General features: G+C 27.9%; 4 protein-coding genes and 1 long non-coding RNA gene across 10 annotated transcripts; 2 read left to right on the top strand and 3 right to left on the bottom strand.

Annotated features, from left to right (window-relative positions):
• Window positions 1-1,179: 1,179 nt before the first annotated feature.
• On the top strand, window positions 1,180-10,654 carry LOC117234278 (fatty acid hydroxylase domain-containing protein 2). Of its 3 annotated transcripts, none has more exons than XM_033495334.1 (6): window positions 1,180-1,342; window positions 7,703-7,832; window positions 7,977-8,080; window positions 8,502-8,829; window positions 9,299-9,571; window positions 9,775-10,654. In XM_033495334.1, the coding sequence occupies exons 1-6, from the start codon at window positions 1,315-1,317 to the stop codon at window positions 9,932-9,934; spliced, it is 1,023 nt and encodes a 340-aa protein (XP_033351225.1). In that variant the 5' UTR covers window positions 1,180-1,314; the 3' UTR covers window positions 9,935-10,654. The 3 variants fall into 3 exon arrangements, with proteins under 3 accessions (XP_033351225.1, XP_033351224.1, XP_033351226.1); XM_033495333.1 differs by lacking the exon at window positions 1,180-1,342 and adding an exon at window positions 4,215-4,369; XM_033495335.1 differs by lacking the exon at window positions 1,180-1,342 and adding an exon at window positions 7,471-7,489.
• LOC117234279 lies at window positions 1,472-2,589 on the top strand. The gene is made up of 2 exons (XR_004493495.1): window positions 1,472-1,798; window positions 2,033-2,589. It is a non-coding gene; the product is annotated as an uncharacterized LOC117234279 (long non-coding RNA).
• A 1,297-nt stretch (window positions 10,655-11,951) lies between the features above and the next one.
• LOC117234300 lies at window positions 11,952-13,449 on the bottom strand. The gene is made up of 2 exons (XM_033495378.1): window positions 13,222-13,449; window positions 11,952-13,042 (listed from the first exon to the last, which is right to left on the bottom strand). Exons 1-2 carry the CDS (start codon window positions 13,447-13,449, stop codon window positions 12,320-12,322), a joined length of 951 nt encoding a protein of 316 aa, XP_033351269.1. The 3' UTR covers window positions 11,952-12,319.
• Window positions 13,450-16,617: 3,168 nt separating this feature from the next.
• On the bottom strand, window positions 16,618-19,813 carry LOC117234283. The gene is made up of 2 exons (XM_033495338.1): window positions 19,024-19,813; window positions 16,618-17,737 (listed from the first exon to the last, which is right to left on the bottom strand). The coding sequence occupies exons 1-2, from the start codon at window positions 19,511-19,513 to the stop codon at window positions 16,983-16,985; spliced, it is 1,245 nt and encodes a 414-aa protein (XP_033351229.1). The 5' UTR covers window positions 19,514-19,813; the 3' UTR covers window positions 16,618-16,982.
• A 269-nt stretch (window positions 19,814-20,082) lies between these two features.
• Window positions 20,083-22,749, bottom strand: LOC117234284 (glucosamine-6-phosphate isomerase). 4 transcript variants are annotated; one of them, XM_033495341.1, is made up of 6 exons: window positions 22,618-22,749; window positions 21,797-21,945; window positions 21,372-21,656; window positions 20,938-21,296; window positions 20,728-20,809; window positions 20,083-20,382 (listed from the first exon to the last, which is right to left on the bottom strand). In XM_033495341.1, the coding sequence occupies exons 2-5, from the start codon at window positions 21,918-21,920 to the stop codon at window positions 20,732-20,734; spliced, it is 846 nt and encodes a 281-aa protein (XP_033351232.1). In that variant the 5' UTR covers window positions 21,921-21,945; window positions 22,618-22,749; the 3' UTR covers window positions 20,083-20,382; window positions 20,728-20,731. The 4 variants fall into 4 exon arrangements, with proteins under 4 accessions (XP_033351232.1, XP_033351234.1, XP_033351231.1 ...); XM_033495343.1 differs by lacking the exon at window positions 22,618-22,749 and adding an exon at window positions 22,572-22,588; XM_033495340.1 differs by lacking the exon at window positions 22,618-22,749 and adding an exon at window positions 22,048-22,497.
• Window positions 22,750-23,000: the final 251 nt, after the last annotated feature.

The raw sequence follows: 23,000 nt of genomic DNA, 5'->3' as shown, positions 1-23,000 counted from the left end.
GGTTGGATTTCTTAAGCGCATATGTGCTGCCACATTACGGAAGTCTTTATGACTGTTAGAAGATTTAGAATAACAATTTAAAACTTATACAATTCTATTCCGAATATATTCCTTAATTTTTCTTCATATATTAGAATTTTCATTTTTATATTAGTGAAATATAAATTGGAAACCTCTATTATGTACTTACTATGAAAACCATAAATTTAATGATTTAATTTTGCAATATTTTATTAAAAACTTTAATAAAATTGTTTATATTTGTCAGACAAGATTATGTAGGGTATAAACATACCACAATTGTAAAAATATAATATTGCATAAGTATTGTTATTGAAAATAATTTTTTAGCAAGATTCACTATACCAATTTTTATTCATGTTTTAATAATATAGGAGTATATTTAATAAATCATTCATTAAAACTAAACAATTTTTTATACAATTTTTGATTCTTTTATTATTTTGGTATAAATAATTAAAAATTTATCTGTATATTAATTAGTTTTTATTTTTTTACTTTTATAAAATCAATAGTCAGTTTATAATAATTGGATTATTGTATTTTACAAATAATGAATTGTTTAACTTCAGACGATCATTTAACAGTAAAGAAAATAATCCTATTGTAACCTACCACGTACGTTTCAATATAGGTACATACATCGTAACACAACAGGTGATAACAGCTGATTCCTATGTGTGTTGTGCAACAGAAAACATTTCAACACCTACAGAATAGCATGCAAAATCCAGATACTCTTTATAGCGCTCTTTTTAAATATTAAACATCTAACAGTAAATACATAGTATTTATTAACATTTATTAATAAATTATATAAAGAATAAAATAGGAAATGAATGTGAATGAATAAATAGATTTCAAATATTATTCTAATCAAGTTTCTTTCTGTTTTAGCACGTTGATGGTAGTCAGCTCTACAAGAAAAGAAAAAGACATAAGTACAGTTCTAACCTAATACGTATGCGTAAACGCAGGTTTCATATACACATGTATATATAGATTGCATTGTACACTATAGAATACGGTTTATTATATATACCCATCTATACAGATCTATACACATCTATATATATATATACACACATGTATATATATAGTTGTACACATGAAAGTATATGTATATGTATACGTATATTCGAGCTGGAGGTACGCGCTTGGTGCTACGGCGCATTTGCCAGTATCAACGGTCTGCGTTTATCGACTATCATGTATACTGTGGCAAATGCGATCCATTGACTTCAGACGCAAGAATTTCCGTGGCTTTTTCATTAAACGCTACCATCTTCAACTATGATGGACGTGCAGAACCAGTTCAAAGGTAGGAAGAGACCATTTCGATTTCTTCCTGTTGATACTTGAATAAAACACGTCGAAACAAGTCGAGTGAATCTACGGCGGCACTGTGACAGTTACCACAAGCAAAACCATAATTCGTTGAACTGTATGTTTTCGTTTATTAAGTATAGTTCATTGGCAGTTGATTGTACTTCTTTCACCTTCTCTACATTTTTTTACTTATTCTACGATCTCAAATGTGATGTCGATGTATATGTGTATGTGTATGTGTCGATATGCATTCGATTATTGACATACACTTTTGGAGGGAAGAAAACTGTAGGCGGAGATGTAAATAAACGCGCATTAATTGATCAATTTGGTCTTTTGTCTTTTGCTCGCTAATAAGTTTGATTTGTATAGCAGTTATCGTAATTATGAAAGGAAATTATCGTTTCTATTTTACCAACTTGTCCATAGCCACGATCACAGACACAAGGTGAGCGATATGAATTTAATCAATAATGAAATTAGTATTTTCATCAAGACATTAACATGACCCCGCTTATCGTATCATGCAAAAAAATAAGGATATATACACCGTTCTCACTGTGGAAGCTTTTATTTACAATATATACAGGCAACGTTGATATGAACGTAGATTAAGCTATTTATTTATTTGTGTTAAATAAATCCTTTACTCTAGTTAAGTAAGTAATCCTTTTTGTTATAGAGAAATGAATGTATCATACAATAGTACCAAAGTTATAAATTAATTTCGAATTAAAAAATTAAAGTTATTCAATATTGAAAACATTTTAGTATCACATATAACCATCAATATTTTTCAATTTACGATGTACTCACTTCTAAAAATAACAGAGAGAACTGTTTTTTACAATAAAATAAATACATTTTCGAGCACGCAAGAAGTAAGTATGTGTCGAATGTATTAAATAGTCTGCTTTAAATTTCTTTATGTAATGTATTAATTAATTCCACACATATTATCTAATTATTGCACGCAAGATATAGACACGTAATGCTTTGTGAGTCGAACTATGTTCCAGACAAAGTAGTATATATCCATAATTCATATTATGCAACAGATTATTGCACAGATATAAATCAAATAAAATTATAATTGAACTGTTTGAAGATACACGGTGCAATAGGATAAATTATGCGAAAGCAATGTTTGACCTTAATCGGGTTAAATTGTCACGTGCGATTCAATTTTCGAATCAAGTCATATAATAAGCAAAGTTTCTTTATTGTAAATATTTTTAACAGAATCTAGCAAAAATGTTTAACGATGTTATGAAATTCATCTTCTTCATCTTCTTTTTTAACAAAGGTTCATAACTGAAACTATACTTAATTGTAGTTACAATTAATATATATGTACATACTTCCTTATGCAATTATTTTATATGTACGTTACACTATGTACTTAATGCAAATAAAATGATGCAATATTCTAATATTTCATACTATTTCTATAAAAAATATATATTATTGAATTTTTTGTATTTCTATTACTATATATACTGTGTTGATGCTTGCAGATTATGAATGGTAGTTCAGTTTGTATAATGCTTACACGTTATATGTATTTCACCTTTAATCTAGCTCGACATTTAAGGTAGCTGTTATATGCTTAGCATTTGAATTATATATGTTCTCTCTAATATAACTTACCTAAGCCTTTAACCCGTTTATGGAGTTTTAAGCTTGACCAACTAGTTAAAACTTTGAATTATTTTATTTTTTTATAAAAGCAATTTTTTATATAAAAAATTATTTTCTATTTCATCATTTTTAAGTAAGTGCTATAATGTTCATGTAGATAGCGCAAGTAAATTAAAACTTAAAGAACATCTCTTAATTATATCGTTTAGATGTAAAGTAACGCGTTCGGTGACTCGAATATTCACGAATCAAACAACGCTGGTCGTCAGGACATCACAGGGGCAAGGGAGGCACTGCTTTCTATCGCTTACCGTTACACGTTGCTATATTGTTTTATCTGCATATGTGACACTTTTGGCCAATACGCGTGCTTATCTTTATGATCGTGTTGAGTCTAACAGAAATAACCAATCGGACCCGCATTCTTTCCATCTGCCAACTTACCACCAATGCATTATACATACACTGTACTGATGAGTTATGAAATGTTGCAATCTAAATTTTTAGTATCACAGTTTTAATACTTTTCATGTAAGCTACATATATTCTTCTCTTTAGTTGGAAATTAGTTATTTTTATTTGAATATTTATCAAATAATTTAATGCAGAATGACTTGTGAACAATATTTTAGTTTTACACATTCTTTTAACAGTGATTCATTTAAATGTGTACGTTCATATTTGGAATACTTAAGCGTCAACGAAAATACATTGTATATGCTCTTTGTCATTATGACATATAGATATATACATATGTATATTATACAAAACATTGTAGTTTTATATGAAAAATATTTACGAAAATAAGAACTAAGATTTGTATAAAGCAAGAATTCCATGACTAATAGGAAAATATTTCAAAAATAATTAAAGCTATGGACTTTGTAAAGGTAAATTTGATGATGAAATTATTTTTCATAATAAAACTGGGAAATATAAAAATAAATTAATTATATGAAAACCGTTCTTATAATTGATTATTTCCGAGAAATTTTTAATCCAAAAGTTAGAACATTTGACAAATCTACTGATTTAACTTCCATTCAAAATATTCCAAAAGTCATCATCAGAAATCAAACATAAACATGTTTAGTAGCGGTTAATGGACTTTTGACGATCTAATATTTACTTCTACAGACTAGTAAAAGATTAAGTGGTACAAGTAAAAAGGAGCGAGTGGTGGAGGGGCGATTATATTGTCTGAGGTATAGTTAAGGATGAAAGAACACGAGTTTGGCCAGTATGTGTCACTCGACAACGCAATGCCGTACATCAGAGTCTGAACATAAAAGCGTGAATATAAAAAGTGCGTGTTTTAATCAGATCCTGAGGACAAGTTTCACGATGGCACTACTCGAAACTTTTTTTCGACGAAAAGGTATAATATCAGTGAAGACAGAGACGAGTATATGTCTCGAAACGTGAATGAAGCGTGTCACTGTGCAAATGTATATTATAAATACATACTTCGAATTCTCCTTTCTTCGAATCCGCGCTTTGTGATACATACCATGTGCGAGATGTTCAGTGGAGTTTGTGAACCAAAGAGGGAGCTATGTATTTACTTGACACGTTAAGGAGACTTTCTTCGAATCTTGTTACGAATAAATTGCGGATATTTATAAAGTGTTTCGACAATAGCAGTACGACCGGGTAGGGGATGATTCTTCGTGAAAAAATTAATTAAAAATGTAGAGTAAAGTTTTTGCGTGTGATACTTTATTTTCGAGAAAATCAAGTTTGAAAATATGACAAGTATGCTTGAACTTGTATAACTCCGAACTGAACAAGACTAAATTATCGACATAAAGTTATTCTGCATGTGACAATAAGTAAGAAATGTAGAATACAATTTTTTCGTAAGACGTTTTGTTTTCAAGAAAACTAAATTTGAAAATTTATTATGCGCCTATACTAAGCCAGTTCTTAGCCAAATATGTTCAAACTATCGAAAACTTCTTGAAAACAAGGTTTGAAATGGAAAAATTTTATTTCACATTATTGTCTTATTTTCGCATATAGAGTAATCTCCTACCGATTGTCTCGTATTCATACCTAGTCTCTGATTAGCCGTTTAAATATACTTAACAAATTTTGAAACTCGATATTCTCAAAAGTGAAGACTCGTACGCAAAATCTGTACTGTACGTTTTCGACTCATTTTTGCACGAGAATTCGCACTACAAAAATTTTCTTCACCCACTAGATATTATACGTAATGATATATTTTACATATATTTTCTTATATATTTTTGATGTAATGTATATAAGTACACTCTATGCATTTTTGCATCTTTATATTTACCATAAATGCATAAAAAGATAAATATAAATATCTTCAATAATAGAAAATGATAAATATTCGAAATAAAGATAATGAATACGAAATCTATCCATACTCAAAAACTCTATCTTAGAAAGATTACTATGGTATTATAAATCCTATCATTGAATTATAGGTAAAGCAATGACCCGGAATCATTAATGCTACACAAGGAACTGTTACCAAAGAAATTGTTGTAGAAGAATCTAATCTTCGAAAGATGTTTGTAACTATAATATGAACATTAAACAGAAGTTGCGAAATATGTCGCAATCGTAAAACAAAAATAATTTTTCATGTTAGATCTGAAATTTTCACGATGGAAATTTTCCATGTGTTATTGCATGTGCCGCAATGATAAATTTTTCCGTATGAAATGTTAGATTTGAAATTTTCACGATAGTGAGATATCATGCTATTGGTTTTTCGGGAAGGAGCTGTTACACTTACAATACGATTATATAACAATGATAATATCATAACTTTTGAAGACTTATAACAAACAAATATAACAAGTACGAGTATCCATGGTAAATTACAAATCAATGTTACGAATACGGATTAACACAAATATTTCTGTCAATATTATCGAGAGCGTAAAAATAAACTTCGAGAATTGATGTATTTATTTTATAAGTGAAATCTCATTATGTTTTCAGAGCTCGTGAAACTTTCACCCTTACGTATTACGATATTATAGCAGAAGTCGCTTTTTAACGTGACTTGAAAATCCTACGTCTGACGATTTATAGAAATTATTTAAAAAAATTATATATATATAAAATTATATATTATCAAAACATCAGCAAAAGACATAACAAAAGCATGAAATATTTATGTGCCTTGCATAAAAATTATTCGATTAGACGAACAAAATTTTCCAACACAGTATATCCATTTATAATTAGTTTTATCCGTTCATCTCATCGCACTACTACAAACAACGCACTACTTCATAATCAGTCCAAATTTTATGAGAAATCATTAAGAGGATGTGATTTAAACTGATGTTACTGTGAAAGATAAACTAAATTTTGTAATATATATATGTATATATATTTTAGAAAATAAATTAGATGGCATAATAGATAGGTATATTTTAAAAATTAATGTACATTGAAAAGATTGAATAAGGGAAGATAAAAGGGACTTTAAATAAACATTAGCTAACAGGAAGGAAAATCGAAGCACGAAAAAGCCAAGGTCATGTTAATCTGGTTGATGCGCGATAAAATGCTCAATAGATAGCAGCAGAATGACATGTCTAACAAATGATTCATTAAAAAAAGAAAATGAGTCACATAGATCTTTAAGCTCCACTTCGAGAACAGTCATATATAATACACTATATGATGCACTATTCGAAATCATATTGTTCCATCTAATGAGATTTTTATTTTCCTTCTATCGCTTCAAAGCTGTAAGCTGTACGATACCTCATGTATATATTAAACAATACTTAAATCAATTTGTGAATACATTACAATATGGTTCTACGTGTATTTAATTAGATCTTGACGTACAGGATGGCATGTTCGTAGTTGATTTAAACATTGATGCCATTCGTTAAGACAACAAGCAAGGCATCATCTATCACAAAATTTACTGTATCAATTTTTATTGTTAGCCATGCATGCGACCTTTTCTGACTGCCATGTATTTATTCATTTTTTGCTTGTTAAAACATCTATAAGATAGTTTAATAAAAAGAAATTAATTTTATTTCTTTTGTTTTAACGGTATAAAGTAGAAAATCTTTAAATATCAGCATTTTATCGACATATTTTTTTTATTAAATGTATCCGTTTATAATAGTCTTTTTTATGTTTCATGTATACTATTTCCGTGTAAAAATTGTTATATTTTGTGAAAATGTTGAATTCGTAAATATGGTATGGCATGGTATGTAATAATTCGAACGTCGATAATCGGCTTCATGCAACTTGTCCGCGAACACGTTAAAAACGGTAATTGCACGTAATCGCACGTTTGAAAGGGCTAAAGTCGAGTGGCTGTTCAGTGCATTGTCGATCGAATCCGGGTTATCTTGTATAACGTCCTGTTGTGCAAACGTCGCGCCGTCTTTCCTCACACGCTTTTATTTGAAACCGAACTTTCTTCCATTACTATCCTTTTCTGAAACATAATAGGAAACAAAAAAATTATATGGGATAAGTAATTAAAATAAGTAATCGCTCGATGTAATTATTAAATGTGAATTTGAATTTTTGAAAAAAACGGCGAGCTTAAGTAACAATAACAAGAAGATCAAAGAATATCTCTTCCAAATTACATAAATTAAATGCCATTTGTGATGATATAAAATTGATGTAATCAAAAGAGCTATAAAAACTATACATAAAGTTAATAACAATCTGTTCTTTACAGTGACGCCTGCGACCGGCGATGATTGTAAGAATCAAACACCACCAACTTTGCTTTCGAGTTTACGAAGCGTCCTTTTCGTAATCGGAACCGTAGTGATCGGGTTTGCTGCGTTCTGCAACTCGTTAACATGGTAAATTCTAACGAATGACGTATACAAATATGGCTACCGCATTTTTGCAATTCGATCAAATATTAAGAGATATTGTTACCTTTAAGATTGAACAACTCATGTTTACCATAATCATTTCACTGTTTCGATCCTTTCATTTATTAGGCATTTACAAAGATTTTGGGGAGCCTCTGGAGATTTCTGGCAAGCACAATGGGACAAAATCTTAGACAAATTAGGAGACGATCCTGTCACGCTTTGGGTTCATGGTATATCGAGATAAAGCAACGAGAATATATACAGTATACAGCAGTTCCTAGATAAGTACAATCTAAAATGAAAAATCCAGTTCGAGATCGATTGATGATGATGATGTCATCGGAATTGAATTTTATCACAAAACTATTTCAAATATGTTAGAGATCTTAATAATAAGGATGATGATACACTTCCATGAGACATGATATACGATAATATACAATTAAGTTATCTTTTATTTCCTCTTTTTTTATTTAAGAAAACAGATATTTATACAAATATGATATTTTATTATACGAGAACAAAAACAAGATCTACTGAAGAAAGAAATTATTTGAAACTTATCTTGGAACATTCTTGTCGTCTTACGTATGTTTACCAATTTCTTGCGAAAATGTAAAAAATTACAAATTTGGAACTAATACGTTCCAGGCTCATTGGGACTAATGTTCTTCGTATATTGGTTCTTCGGTGGGATTTACACGATTCTAGACATAACTAATCGACCGGCTGCTTTGCGGAGATACAAAATACAACCGGGTACGAACGAACCAGTCGACACGAGGGAATTGTGCAAAGTAATCGCTCAAGTACTATTCAATCAGATCATTGTTGGAGTTCCTCTAGCGTGCGTCAGTTATCACTTTATGGAATGGCGCGGTTATCCGCCTGTACGCGAATTGCCGACCTTCCACTGGGTGCTCGTTGAAATCGCCATCCACATATTATGCGAGGAAATTGGATTTTATTACTCACATAGGTATGCAATTTCTTTTTTATCCCCTATTAAGGTATCTTGTTAACTTTGCTCTTAAGTCGCTCATAAAGCTTCATTAGAAAACATTTTACCGTTAATAAATATGGATTATACGAGATGGCCTGTATTAATCCCTAAATTAATTCATCTTGAAAGGTACGTATACTGAGTTAAAAGAAAATTAAATGTGCCAAATATCAGTTTCTAAATCATTCTTGTATTATTTTTTGTACTAAATCTATTTATGTGTGTAGTAGATTAAAATGATTCATTATGTGCATTGCTTAAAGTAATTAAGGAGTAATACTTTTGTATAGATAAACAGAAAAATAATTTTTAATTATCTTACTAAGCAATTAAAATCACGTTTGAATAAATGTTCCTCTGCATTATTACGTATGTGTATTACGTAGTGTTTTATATGGCTATATTGTTGTAAACAAACTTATGTAAAAGTAAAATTACATTACAGATTTCTGCATAGCCGTTATCTCTATAAGTATATACATAAACAGCACCACGAATGGACGGCCCCTATAGCTGTAACATCGCTATATTGTCATCCTTTAGAACACATTGGCTCAAATCTATTACCACCGTTTTTGGGAGTATTCATCGTAGGTTCTCATGTGGCTACTGCTTGGCTTTGGTTCTCGCTTGCTATTCTCTCTACATTAAATGCTCATTCTGGTTACCACCTACCGTTCTTTCCATCTCCAGAAGCTCACGATTTTCACCACTTAAAGTAAGTAATTTTCATACATTTTTTTTTTTTTTTTTTTTTTTTTGAGATTATTTATCCTTAACATTAAATAGATTGAACTGAGTTGTACACGCGCTAATAAAATAATTTGTTTCCTTTTTTACTAGTATTTCATAAGTCTCTAGCGATATAAATATATTTTATATGGAAGTTTAATATTGAATATTGGACTTATTATATTTTAGATTCAATCAATGCTTTGGAGTTTTGGGAGTATTGGATCGAATTCACGGAACAGATACGCAATTTCGTAATTCCAGAGCTTATCAACGTCATGTAATGATGCTTAGCTTGGTTCCTCCAAGAGAAGCTTTTCCGGATGAAGTGAAGTATAAATCTAAGTAGAATGTTTTATCGAACATCGTGATTAAATATGAAAGTTCAGTACAAGAATATGTTTAATATGGAAATGCAGTATAAATACTTCTACATTTGTAGTATTTTTCTGTTTCTTTCTTCTTATTTTATTAATTTTCGTGGAGAACAATCGATGAATTAAATTTAATTAACAAGATATAGTAGAAGTTAAAATTTTTTAATGTTTATCGTTCGTCAACCAAGTACTTTTTTCTTTATGTAGAAACTGCATATTTTTCATTATTATCAGTTTGTAAACAGTTTCAATTACTACAAACTTTACAATGGTGCGATTGTAATATTATTATTATTAAACAATTTATCCGCGTAAACAATTTTTTTGTATGAAAACACGACAAATGTAACTTTCTGAGAGTATTTATAACGAATACTTTCAGATGTAAAAATGATCGTTCTAAAATTATAACGAAAAGAATTTTACCATGACTTTAATGGGCGAATTTTAGATTATTAGAATATCTTTTTTACGACAAATACATTGTTGGGAAATTTAGAAAGATACTGAGTATTTCATCTGGATATTACCCTGTTAATAATTACATGACATAGCAATATTCTGAGAACATCTACTTAACAAAATTATATTTATATTGAAATTACAACATTAAGATAAAGCTATTTGTGACAATTACTATTTTTATATTTAATTCAATAATAAAAGCAATAAATATTTAATCTAAGATGAAATTACGATTGTAGTATTATAGTAAAAATTATAATTGCTGTAGATTGTTACTAGCCATCAAAGATTATGCACTTTAAAGCTTTAAATTTGCAAAATAAGTCAAACTATTTAAAAGTATTGAAGACATTAATATCAATAACTTCTTTCTCTAATCAAACTTATTTATATACTAAAAACACAGATCAAATCACGGAATTGAAGCTTCATCTATTTTTTCGTATAATAAATTTTTACATGTATGAATTAAATTAATACATGTATACAAAATTATATATCATATTTATAACTGTCCTATAATTTGTTAACAATTATTATCAGAAATGGCTACATTATTCTTTGTCATTATAAACTTTGTAATTTATATGCAATGCTAATATGCATAATTTTATGTATCTACATAACAAGCTTACTAATAAAAAGAAAAAATCAAAACTACGAATTTTCTTTAATATTAAAATGTAATTATGATATATAACATAAAAGATAATATAACATAATATATAATGTAAAAAGTAATCAAACATTTTTAGTTACAAGTATTTATATTTTATAAGAATATGAAAGATCTTGTTACATATATATATATATATATATATAAATAATTATTGCTTTATTACACCCAGATAACATACAAATTTTACGAACATTAAATAAACAAGAAGTTTATAAAATTTAATCATTACTAATAACAATTGCAAAAAACCTTACTGGATAAAGTAATTACATAAATCATTGCTTATATTTTCTATAGTATAATAAATTTACAAATGGACATTCAATTCCTATTCCATTCGCATGTTTACAACAATAATTATTATTTTACATAAACATATCTTTCCAAAAATGTAAATAACAATTAACAATTATAGGAATTAAATTGAGATATCAAATTATTCAAACCAGATACTTCTTTGGTGAGCTAGATATTATTATTTTACAATTCGTAAATTATTCTCAAGAGCATTATTAAATTTAAAAATACAACCAAGATATAGTGAGAAGGAAATTATATGGAAATAGAAAAAACCAATTTCTTTTAATGTGAAAACATTTTCATACCGTTATCAGAAAAATTTTACTTTGAGTTATTAAAAGAAATTATAACAATACTGTTCTCACAATCAAATTTGTTTATTTCTCTATTGAGAACTTTTTATGATAAATCAGCATAAGTTAATAATAAATCATTTACAGATAAAATTATTTGAGTAAAACCATTAATCTCAAAAATTATTTTAATGTACATTTCTTCACCTATAAAAGTTATAAACAGGTTAATAATTATCTTACAAAATAAGATTAAAGTTTAACTTTGAAACTACTTTATTTGTACAAATCATAAAATACTGCTATTGTTATAATTGTAAATTTGTTATTATTTCCATATTGTCTTTCCTAAGCACCATTTATCCAAATTTACAAAGATGAATGTTCAAATTTCATACATGACATAGTATATATAAAATAACAAATCTCATATCAAGGCAGTAAAATAATAAAAATATATGTAGCAAGTTATAGTAAACCAAAAAATTTATAAGTATTTGTATATGGAATATATATATGTTCATTGCAGCAATAATGGCAGAATAGTATATTCAATTGTTATATATTGCATATATGAAACTAGCATTAGGATCCCACTTTTTGAATGATATTTGTTGACATTAATCGTTATACATCCCATCAATAAGGAAATCCATTCTCCGATAGTGTCTTTTATCCCAACAATCTCTACCTTGTTTGTATATCATGAAAATAATACCACCCAAAACTGGCAAAGCTATAAGAGTAACAATAACTGGTAAAACATAATCAATTTTCTTTGGCATTCCTAAGCGTGAACCTGAGTAGTATGAGTTAGCATGATCTATAAATGCTTGCTTATCACTATAAGAATCTGCCTGTGTTCTAGTTGGTTTATGTTTATGTTCTCGGACTGACGATGCATTATTTATTACAGCTGCACTTGGTAGTTTCTGCTGTGTCACATCTGTAACCTGCAAAGTACTATTTACAGTAGTATTTGAAACAGTATTTGTATGCTTCTCAGTAATATTTGATTTTAATTCATTCATGTTTGTATCAATCTTTCCAATATTATGAACATTTGTTGTTGTTAAAGATTTAATTATTGTCTTCGTATCATTGGATGATATAGTTTCAATGGAAGAATTTGCTCCTTTCCTTGATACAATTTTAGAAGTGGTTTTTTTACTTTTTACATAAGGAACATTATCATCTTCTGTTGATACATTAACTCGTACATCTAAACTGTCTGTAGCATTTGTTATATATTTATGTGAATTAGTAGAAAATGTTGGTTCGGTAGTAGAAATAATTGAAATTGGGCCACCTTCTCCTGCAACTAAAGGGGTGGCAACATTTTTCTGTAATAACATTTACATATTTCAGTTATATATTTACTTGTCATTATTATATGTAGCTTATTTAAATAGAAAAGATTGTAAACATATTAAACAAACCGTTCGTTTTTTAAACGATATGATTTAAGTTTAAAGATAATTATTTCTATGCTTACTAATTGTCAAATACCATTACTACATACGTTTTGGGTTTTAGCAGAATTAACAGATTCAGATGTAAATTGAATTGGCGAAGATAAAGTTCGATGTTCAGTTTTGGAATCTCCATCAGTAAAGCTTGCATTTAACATTAACGTTAAAGTCGTATCACCATCTGTTTTAATTTCATCACTGATAGATAAGGTTAGAACAGATACGAGCCATATAAACAGAATTAATTTATGGAATTTCTGCATCATAAAGAAACTCATTATTTTAATTATAGAATTGTATTTCGTAATATGGCCAATTGCAGATAAATCTGGCTAAAACTTTTATAAAAATATAGAAAAACTAAAAAAAAAAGTGGTCTCAACCACTAAGAAACTTCTCGTTCCATCGTAAGCAGGCATTAACTATTGCGTAAATATACATGTAGAAACATATAGTATAAATATATTCCACTAATTGAATGCATAGGGTTTCACTTTCTTTTTGTTATGATTTTAAATAATTCAATTTCAGTAATTTATGTTTAAGAAAATATAAATTTAATTTCTTTCATTCTTTCTATTTTCTTTTTTTTTTATCTCTATACATCTCACATAATTGATCAAACACTTTTACGTTATCTAGTAAAGTAATTTTTCTAACTTTCCAGAATAATTCAAATTGTTTAGTCCTGTTTTAAAAAAGTAATTCTGTTTGAAAGAGTGTTTGATCAATTATGTGAGTAACTGTATATACATGTATTTATCTTGTTGGAATTTTTCACATCAAGTTTTTATCCTATTATGGATAAATGAAAATGTAATGACAACAAAAAATATGAAGTTAATGGAGTTTCTAAATATAAAATATGTATATTTCTGATTTCAAACAAGCTTTATTTAAAATAAGAATTAATTTATTATTGATGAGGATAATCTTTATGTAAAAGTATAAAGATTTATTCGATATCAGGAATTAAATATGTAATTACACTTTAGACACCAAATAAGATTAGGAAATAAATCTTTTATAGACTTTTATTAATAGGAGCATAGAAATTTGATTGGATATGTTAAATTATTAGCCCATTTTAAATTTTAATAATTATGTTTTTTTTTCTATAAAATTTTTGTACTAACTGGATAGAAAGAGTGATGTTAAAAATACCAAGTATATTAAAGAAATTGTTAACTCGTATAATCATTTGCCCCCATTTAGTATAAAAAATTCGTAGTATATGATTAATACAAAAAATATTACAGTGATTGTGTATTGTTTACTTAATGTAAAAAATGAAAGTTATTAATCAATCACATATTGAAGTGTAAAATATAAATTTTCGCATTAATCGTATCGACAATTATTTCAAAATATGGACTATAGAAAGTTATATTAGATCCTCGATACGATTAACTTATCATTAAATGTGATACCTACATACCGTCACGAAGAACATTATATAACATTACACATATATACATTGTACTTCGAAGCGGACAATACTTATATTTATATTATTATAGCATATACCTAAATGTTTAACATCATATTTATATTTTTAACGTTATTACATTTTGTTAGTCCAATAATACAAACAAAAATATTTTTTTTATTATAGAATAATTTTATAATCAGATATTTTTGAACATTTTTATAATTAAAAAGATGCTTTCTAATATTTTATTAAGTAATTATTATATAAATTATATTCCGCATATTAAGTTATTCTTTTTCATCACAATTCCGATCGGTATACATATGTATCAATAAATTGCCTCGTAGTTCTGACATATTAGGTCGTCCGAAAAGTTTCTTTCGTTTTATAAGGAAATAATGGATGCACAACATTTTTCGTTTTATATTATTTTATCGAATTACGTATAATCTATTTTGTTCTATTAAAATAAAAATCACAATGTTTGACAGATTATGTTTCATGTTTGTATAAAGATGCATCGTTGTAAAAGACGTATTTGTAAAAGAAAAATACTTCCATTACCGCTTGTTACGATTATCGTGCTTCGTAAAGGGTTAAATATTGTTTGCCCGTTTTGTACATACTTATGTATCACGTTTGAGAAATTACTCTGTCGAAAAACACTCTGGAATAATAATAGTGTTGCAGGAATAGAGCTTAATAAAACACGAATATGAAAAGTACATTAGCAATTTTTTAATACGTACGACATCATTTATAACGTAAAAGTTTCCACTAAAAAATATTGAATAGTGATTTTATCGCTATTTTCTAAGCTGTATGATTGATTAATAATTCTATATCGTTACCGTTTCATGACGATACCTATAGAATTATTGTTTTATAGAAGCGATAAAGATACGCTTGTAACGATTCTTGATATTTCATTATCAGATAACTCACAAGGTCATATTCGTCATTCTTTCTTCAGTATTATCATTGCCATTATTTTTTTATACTAACTTCCTATAAATAACACATATATATATATACGCATGTTTTCATTTCCATTTTCTTATATTATTACCTATTTTCCTATATTATTTACTTTCGTAGATTAAAATAAATGTAGAATTTATCTGAGAATAAAACTCTTTCGTAAAAGTCTCTTAATGTCTCTTTCGTAAAAGAGACATTCTAAACAATCCATTATTCGTGATATTTTCAATGTTTTGACGTTTGGATATTACTTGTATATACTAACTTTCATAACTCTGTTATCCAGGAAGGATTATGTTCAAATCCAATTTAAGCTCTTGTCTTAATATTTGTTTGATAACAATATCTAATTCATTTTGTCGAAGTAATACGTTACTTGAACGAATATGTTACGAATACGTTAATAGACATGTGAAGCAATTGCGAGCTAATACTTTATACTTCAGATATAGTTGAAAACAATTATGTAATACAAACAAAATTTAAATAATCTTAAACAAAATTATTGGTTTATCTTAAAAACGATGATAGATCGAGATTAATCACAAATCCTGTTTGTCTCATCATAAGAAATTACGTTCATTTACGTATAAGAGATAAAGCTAATCTTCGCGTAAGTTGAATAAAATACACGCATTGTGTTTAAAAATAGTTTTATTAAGTTACTCTATTTTTTTCGTGATAATGAAAGATATGTGTCCATTAATGTACAAATTTTAAATATTCGTATCCTCCGATAAATAATTCATTGATATGATTTCATTACGTCGCATTAAAAATAAAGCAACTAATCTTTATTATGCAGTTGTGACACATAAAAAAATTATTTATTTATATCTCTGTATAATTTATATAAAAGAAGGATTTTCTTATTATATACATATAATTATATAGTTGGAATAACGAAATTTTTACATACGATAATACCATAATAAATATAAAATATTACTGTATTTTTATTATACTATTAATTACATTTACATCTCTTGAAAATAATTTATTTATGTCGATTAAAATTTTATTAATGCCTCTCTCCAAAAATCAAATGTTTATTTATGAGTCCATCCTTTATCATTGATTTAGTTTATCTATAAATGTTATCTGTTTTTCGACCAAATTCTTTCCTATTGTCACCTGTCATTTAGACTCGATATTATATCGTTGATTTATTTTATTGAATTTTATTTAATTGAACTGATTATATTTCGTTGCAGATTACAGATATGGATTGGATTAGTCATTGAGAATATAATTCTTATTGATGTGATATATCTATGATTGTGATATATGGAAAAATCAGATACGATCATTTAAAAAATAATATGCTATGATTACGTAGGTACATATATACGATGTCACTTTATAGGTGTGGAAAGATCCACCCTCGTAATAATTTTTTTATATCCAATTACGTTTAACAAAGGCAAGCACGAGTTTCCGTAGTCGGTCTTTAAATAATTGATTTCCCGTTTGTCCCGTAAGTACAGACTGCATTTTATCTACGTCAAAATTCTCTATTTCTTTCGTATCCAATGTGAGCACCTTTATCATCCAGCTTACATGGATAAATTCACGTTCGGCATCCTCGACCAATTTCTCTTGAAATCCTTCCTTGGTATACAGACTCGTATTGCATCCCATTTTACTTAGCGTGTTTATGAAAGTTTCGTAATACAGATCCAACAGATCATCGATTTGCTCCTCCGTTGTATCGTTCTTTACGCTAGAGTAAAGGAAAAACAGCAGATCACGCAGAGGACTTCCGTAAAGGTATATTTGGAAATCGACGAATTTTACGCCATCGATTTTCCCTTTTTCGCTACAATGGAACATCACATTGTTCACCCAGAAATCAGAATGAATGATGGTCGTCCATGGTTCTCGAAGAGCGTCAATCCAAAGATCTTCCACTTTCAATTGTGTTAAAATTTTCTTACATTTCTCGTAATAAGGACTTGTTTCCGGGTCATTCTTTATTTGATCGAGTACCAACGCAAACATATTATCCGTGTTGTCCGTTGAATGTTGTAAAGGTCTTGCGTACATCTTGAACACCTCAAAAATACCAGGTCTTTTCTCTTTCATAGCTATTCCTAAAGCATGAAATCTAGCCAAAGCCTTGACTGCTTCCTCTGCGTGCTCTAAGTCGTAACCTGTATAAAACCATCAAACAGAATAATAAGAAAATAAAATTTCATTTTATAAGTACAAATATCTTTCGAAATATTAGGTTTAGTAAATCTATAAGGAACTTGCTTAAAGTAAAATTTAATCGCTGTGTGCAAACAAATTTGTACGTATTATTTATTATAAATAGAATTTGTATAAGATGATCGAAATGAAGAAAATTTAACGATAAAATATAATTGAAAGGTCGTTAAAATTTAAATAAATTTTGTATTCGAAAAATCGAATACACAGATACAACGAAAAATCGTTGAGAATGAGTTCTTAACATAGAAATCAAGGTATTTACGTATTAAGGATTTCTTTAAATTGTCAAGGATATACGAGCATGATTCAGCGAATACCAGAGTAAGAAATCTCGACGATAGAATCTCGGTAGATATCAAACGATTATATACATAAATACTTGTGTAAGATACTGAATATAACTTAGTAGAAAAATTAAACATTGTTACTCGTAATTAATAACATATAAGTTTATAAATTAAAAGTGTATGAACATAGTTCGTAAAGAAAATTTTTATATTCAATTTTTCTAAATTAATTTTTTTAATTTTATATAAATTTTTATGTTAATTAAATTTTTCAGTGAATGTATTAAGTTTTACTTCGTGTTAATATTATTTTTATTTATATTATTTCATTTTTAATCTTTTCTATAAAAATACAGTACAGTTTTCTTCTATTAGTTCATAAGATAGGAACTGTTTCAAAGCAATTTATAACTAACAATCTTAAACGATTTTAAGAGAGAGTTGATTTATATATAATGTTAAAAATAAACATAACATCAAACCGCTAATATTTCGTGTTAACATTTTTCGCTTTAAGCAAACTTTAAATGAAATTTCACTATCATTTCGTTGTAAAAATGAGTGTCCCGCTTTTTTTATCGGACAAATGATTCGAATAATTAAACCTTTGAACTTAAACGTAAAAAGTACAAAGAGATATGATTAAAAAGATAGCTACATTTTAAAACGATGTACAATTTTATAAAACGATAGTATACATACGCCCATATTTTTGTCATTACCACAAATATAAACATATTTTTTCAGATTATTCGATATTTTATTTATTAAATTACTGTATTACAAAAATTTATTTAATATAATTATTTTACCTGTCCTTAATACTTCCAAAATTATGTACTAGACTGTAATAATGAAATTAAAATTTAGTCTATTCTCAAAGACAAATGGTAGTTAAGAATTTACTTAACAAATTATACCAGAGTAAATATACATACCTATAGATCGATCGCCTGTGTAGTAACCCTCAATTTTCAAATTCTCCATAAGGATAACAGCATCGTCATCGAATTCTTTATCCGGTTGTAGAGACAGTCTAGATCCATAAAATTTTGGCAAAATCTCGAACACCTCGTTCTTCCTCAATCCACACTCCACTTCCAACTTGTTATAAGCTGGTAAGATAGTCTCGTACATAAAGATTTCTTTCATAAATGTACGAGAACTATTGAAAATTTCTCTCTGATATTCCGTTGGTGGACACATCTTTGCAATAAGATGAAGAGCTTCCTTCTTTCCAGTATTTTTATCCTTCAATTCAACATCGACGCTAAAAATCGAACTTCCGTAATTTTCTCCAGGGGGTAATAATGATTTGCTGGTATAATTCTCGATGATCATATGATCCCCGATCCTTTGACGCAGAACCGACTCGATATCACGGAGTACAACATTTTTAATTGTAAACGCATCGCTGTTGTCATTCATTATTATAGCAGAGAGAAGTACGCGAACGAGAGAAAAACGATCTAATAGTAAGTTTCCGATCGATCAGTCACAGCTGGCGAAAGAAGCACCGAAGAACAATTTGTAGGTTTTAGATATTGACTGAATTTATAAGATCGACTACTGACAAGATCACAAGATTAATGTTCTTATCAATTACTTCGGTGTGTGACTATTATCAGCAATTCTATCCGATACAAATGTTAACGGTTCTTTCTGGCAAGTCAGTACGATCCCAATAACCAACTTACGTATTGTCCTCAGTTCCACTTATCATGTACTCTTCATGATAATGATCGCTTCTACGCACGATCTCTCCCACTTGTTGCTTACAGTTCGACCTCGATTTTAAGAAGGAAATCAAATCTTTCAAACTATATGCCCGTGTTTCCTTTCTAAAATTTTTTTATTCGTGTAACATCTTAAAAATTATTTTATTTAAAGTTTATGTTTTCCTTTTATACGTTTAGACACACTTGTTAATTAGAAGTATTCTTTTAATTATATTACAGTTCATTTCACAGAATGAAAAGGTAAGCATATGATAAAAATTTTGTGACAAAAAGCATAAGTTTATTTATGAAAAAATATACTGATACAAAAATATGAAACAATAACAATACTATAACTCGTGCTTTATTGAAACAAATGTGTATATATCATATAAAGTTTTCATATCAATTGTTTCGCATAATGTACACGTACACCGTGTAAAGTTCGTCACATCCATCGAAATTCTTTTTATGCGAGACTTTATACATTTTCATATATGTATAACAATATCTTATATTATTTTAAATCGATATTTTCCCATTTTCATCAATTAGCTTGCTGTGAATATTCCATAAATTCTGTAAAAATAACACATTTTACAATTTATCATAACAAAAAAACGATTTATAATAATTTTTCAGGTAATTCATTATATAATGAAATTATAACATTACAAGTAATATTCCGTAATACAATACCATTAATAAATTGTTATTAAACTGTTAAATACTATTAAACAATTAATGGACATTATTAATGTAGATTAATTATATAAACAACATAAAGAAAAGATGTAATGTTTTTGTAATAAACAACAAAATAAGGAGTACAGAATTCTCAATTTGCTCTAATTTAAAAAGAAACAGAAAACAAAAATACAGATATGTAATCCATATTTATGCAATGTTAAAAAATATAACTACCATTTTAACTGTTTTGTATTGAACGACGAAGGATTGCATCTCCATCTTCTTCAATCAATTTTTGATGTGTAGCACTGAGAGCCTGCATATATCATACAAATTCAAAAGTTATAAATTAAGTTCCAATTAGAATACAAATATCTAAAATTTTTACTTTTCAAATATTTTAAACAAAAGTTTTTAAAATTGTAGGAAATTTATATTTTATACCTTGAAATATTTGACTGTCTTCACACGTAATTCTAGAGTTGCATCCTCATCACAAATAATTATTGTACGAGGATGTTGTTGAAAAGCTGATACAGTCCACATATGATTAATTCCTTCTTCTATTGCTTTGTAAAGAGCAAATGCTTTATGAGATCCTGTGATAAGAATCATTACTTCTTTGGCATCCATCACTGTGCCAACACCAACAGTCAATGCTTGATTAGGAACTTTAGAAATATCATTTCCAAAGAATCTCGCGTTAGCTTCTAACGTATCTTGTGCCAAAGTTTTTACTCTTGTACGTGATGCTAAAGATGAACCTGGTTCGTTGAAAGCTATATGACCATCTGGGCCAATACCTGAAACACAATATTTTGTCTTATATCCAACTAATTTTTTATATGAATTTATTTGTTATATTACAAATTACATACCACCAATAAACAATTCAATACCACCAGCTTCTTTAATCTTAATTTCAAAATCATCACATTCCTTTATAAGATCAGGTGCATTACCATCAAGAATGTGTACATTTTGTGGATCTATATCTATATGTTTAAAGAAATTATTATACATATAGTAATGATAAGATTCTGGATGGTCCCTGGGCAAATCAACATATTCATCCATATTAAAGGTTTTTACATACTTGAAGGAAATTTTTCCTGCTTTATAGTATTCTATAAGTTTTCTGTACATCCCTAAAGGAGTACCACCTAAAGATGATAATCAACCATTGTAAATTTATTTTCCACAATCGTTGCTAACGGACATACATTAAATATTTAACCCCCTTTTTCTTTTTCTTTTCTATTTGTAATACATGAAAGATAATAATATATACAGTAATACATACCTGTTGGAAGACCAAGAACAAAATATTTGTTTTCATTTGGTTGAAAATCATTAATTCTTTTTAAAACATACTTAGCAGACCATTCTGCCACATAATCCACTGTATCACAGATTACTAAACGCATTTTACAATTATGTTCTAATTGAACACTGAAAAAATTATAAAATTGTAAACACAATCGGAAAATATATATCGAAAAAAATTAAATAATTTATGAAAATGAAATATAATTCTTCAATAATATGACTAACATCTCAATTAATTATATAAATATGCACAGTATAGTTTTATCAGTTCTCGATAATATATTTATGCGAGTATATATGCAGAGATATCGTTATGGCAAAGAACTTATCTGAACACACGGAATATTGAGATCACAGAATTTCAGATTCAAGTTTTATATTATCTTTATCTTTAGATGAAATATTTCATTTGTTAAAATAAATTTTATATAAAAATTGTATTCCGATCTTTTCTCTCTGTTAGTCTTTATTTTTAAAATCTTGAAGACGCAAATGTATTCAATAGATACATATTTTATCACTGTCAAAAACTTATTTCGAATACATATTTATTATGTCGTATGTGGTGCGCATGTTTTAAATGCAGGAATGTTGAATGGACTTCGGTAATTTATTTTAAAGGTCAATAACCAATGGTCATTACTCTTTAAAAAACAAATATTAAGTCTTTCTAACTAATAAGTTTTAATATGTTATTCATTTTTATAAATTCGAATGCTACAACAACTCTGACATATAATAATTTATACTTGCTGCAAGAAACTAAAAAATGAAAGATAATAGAAGTATACTAACCTGAAGAAAAATTAAGAATTACCTACTCTTACAGTAGTTGGTCAAACATGAAATCAGCTGACATTCAACTGATGCCACTGATGTGAATGACCTAATCTCGAGCCTTTACTACTTAGCAAAAGATTTAATATATATTCCACTTATAGGTGTTGTTAATACTTGAAAATAGATTCTTATACAAAATAAACTAACTGATAAATCGAAAATAAAATATTTATTATATACACTTATTACATATATATTTTCTTTTTTTGAAATCTAATTAACGAAATATATATTTCCTATTATTTTCTTTTTATTATAATTTTAGAAAGAAAAGTTAATTATATGTAATAGATATATATCAGAACAAATATAAATTTTATACTTAGTATCAGTTAGTG

This window comes from Bombus vosnesenskii, unplaced genomic scaffold (genome assembly GCF_011952255.1).
Source record: "Bombus vosnesenskii isolate JDL3184/JDL3185 unplaced genomic scaffold, Bvos_JDL3184-5_v1.1 scf7180000013304, whole genome shotgun sequence".
In the NCBI taxonomy this organism is placed as follows: domain Eukaryota; kingdom Metazoa; phylum Arthropoda; class Insecta; order Hymenoptera; family Apidae; genus Bombus; species Bombus vosnesenskii.
The sequence above is the reverse complement of the archived record's forward strand: the minus strand, read 5'-3'. Positions and strand labels throughout refer to the sequence as shown.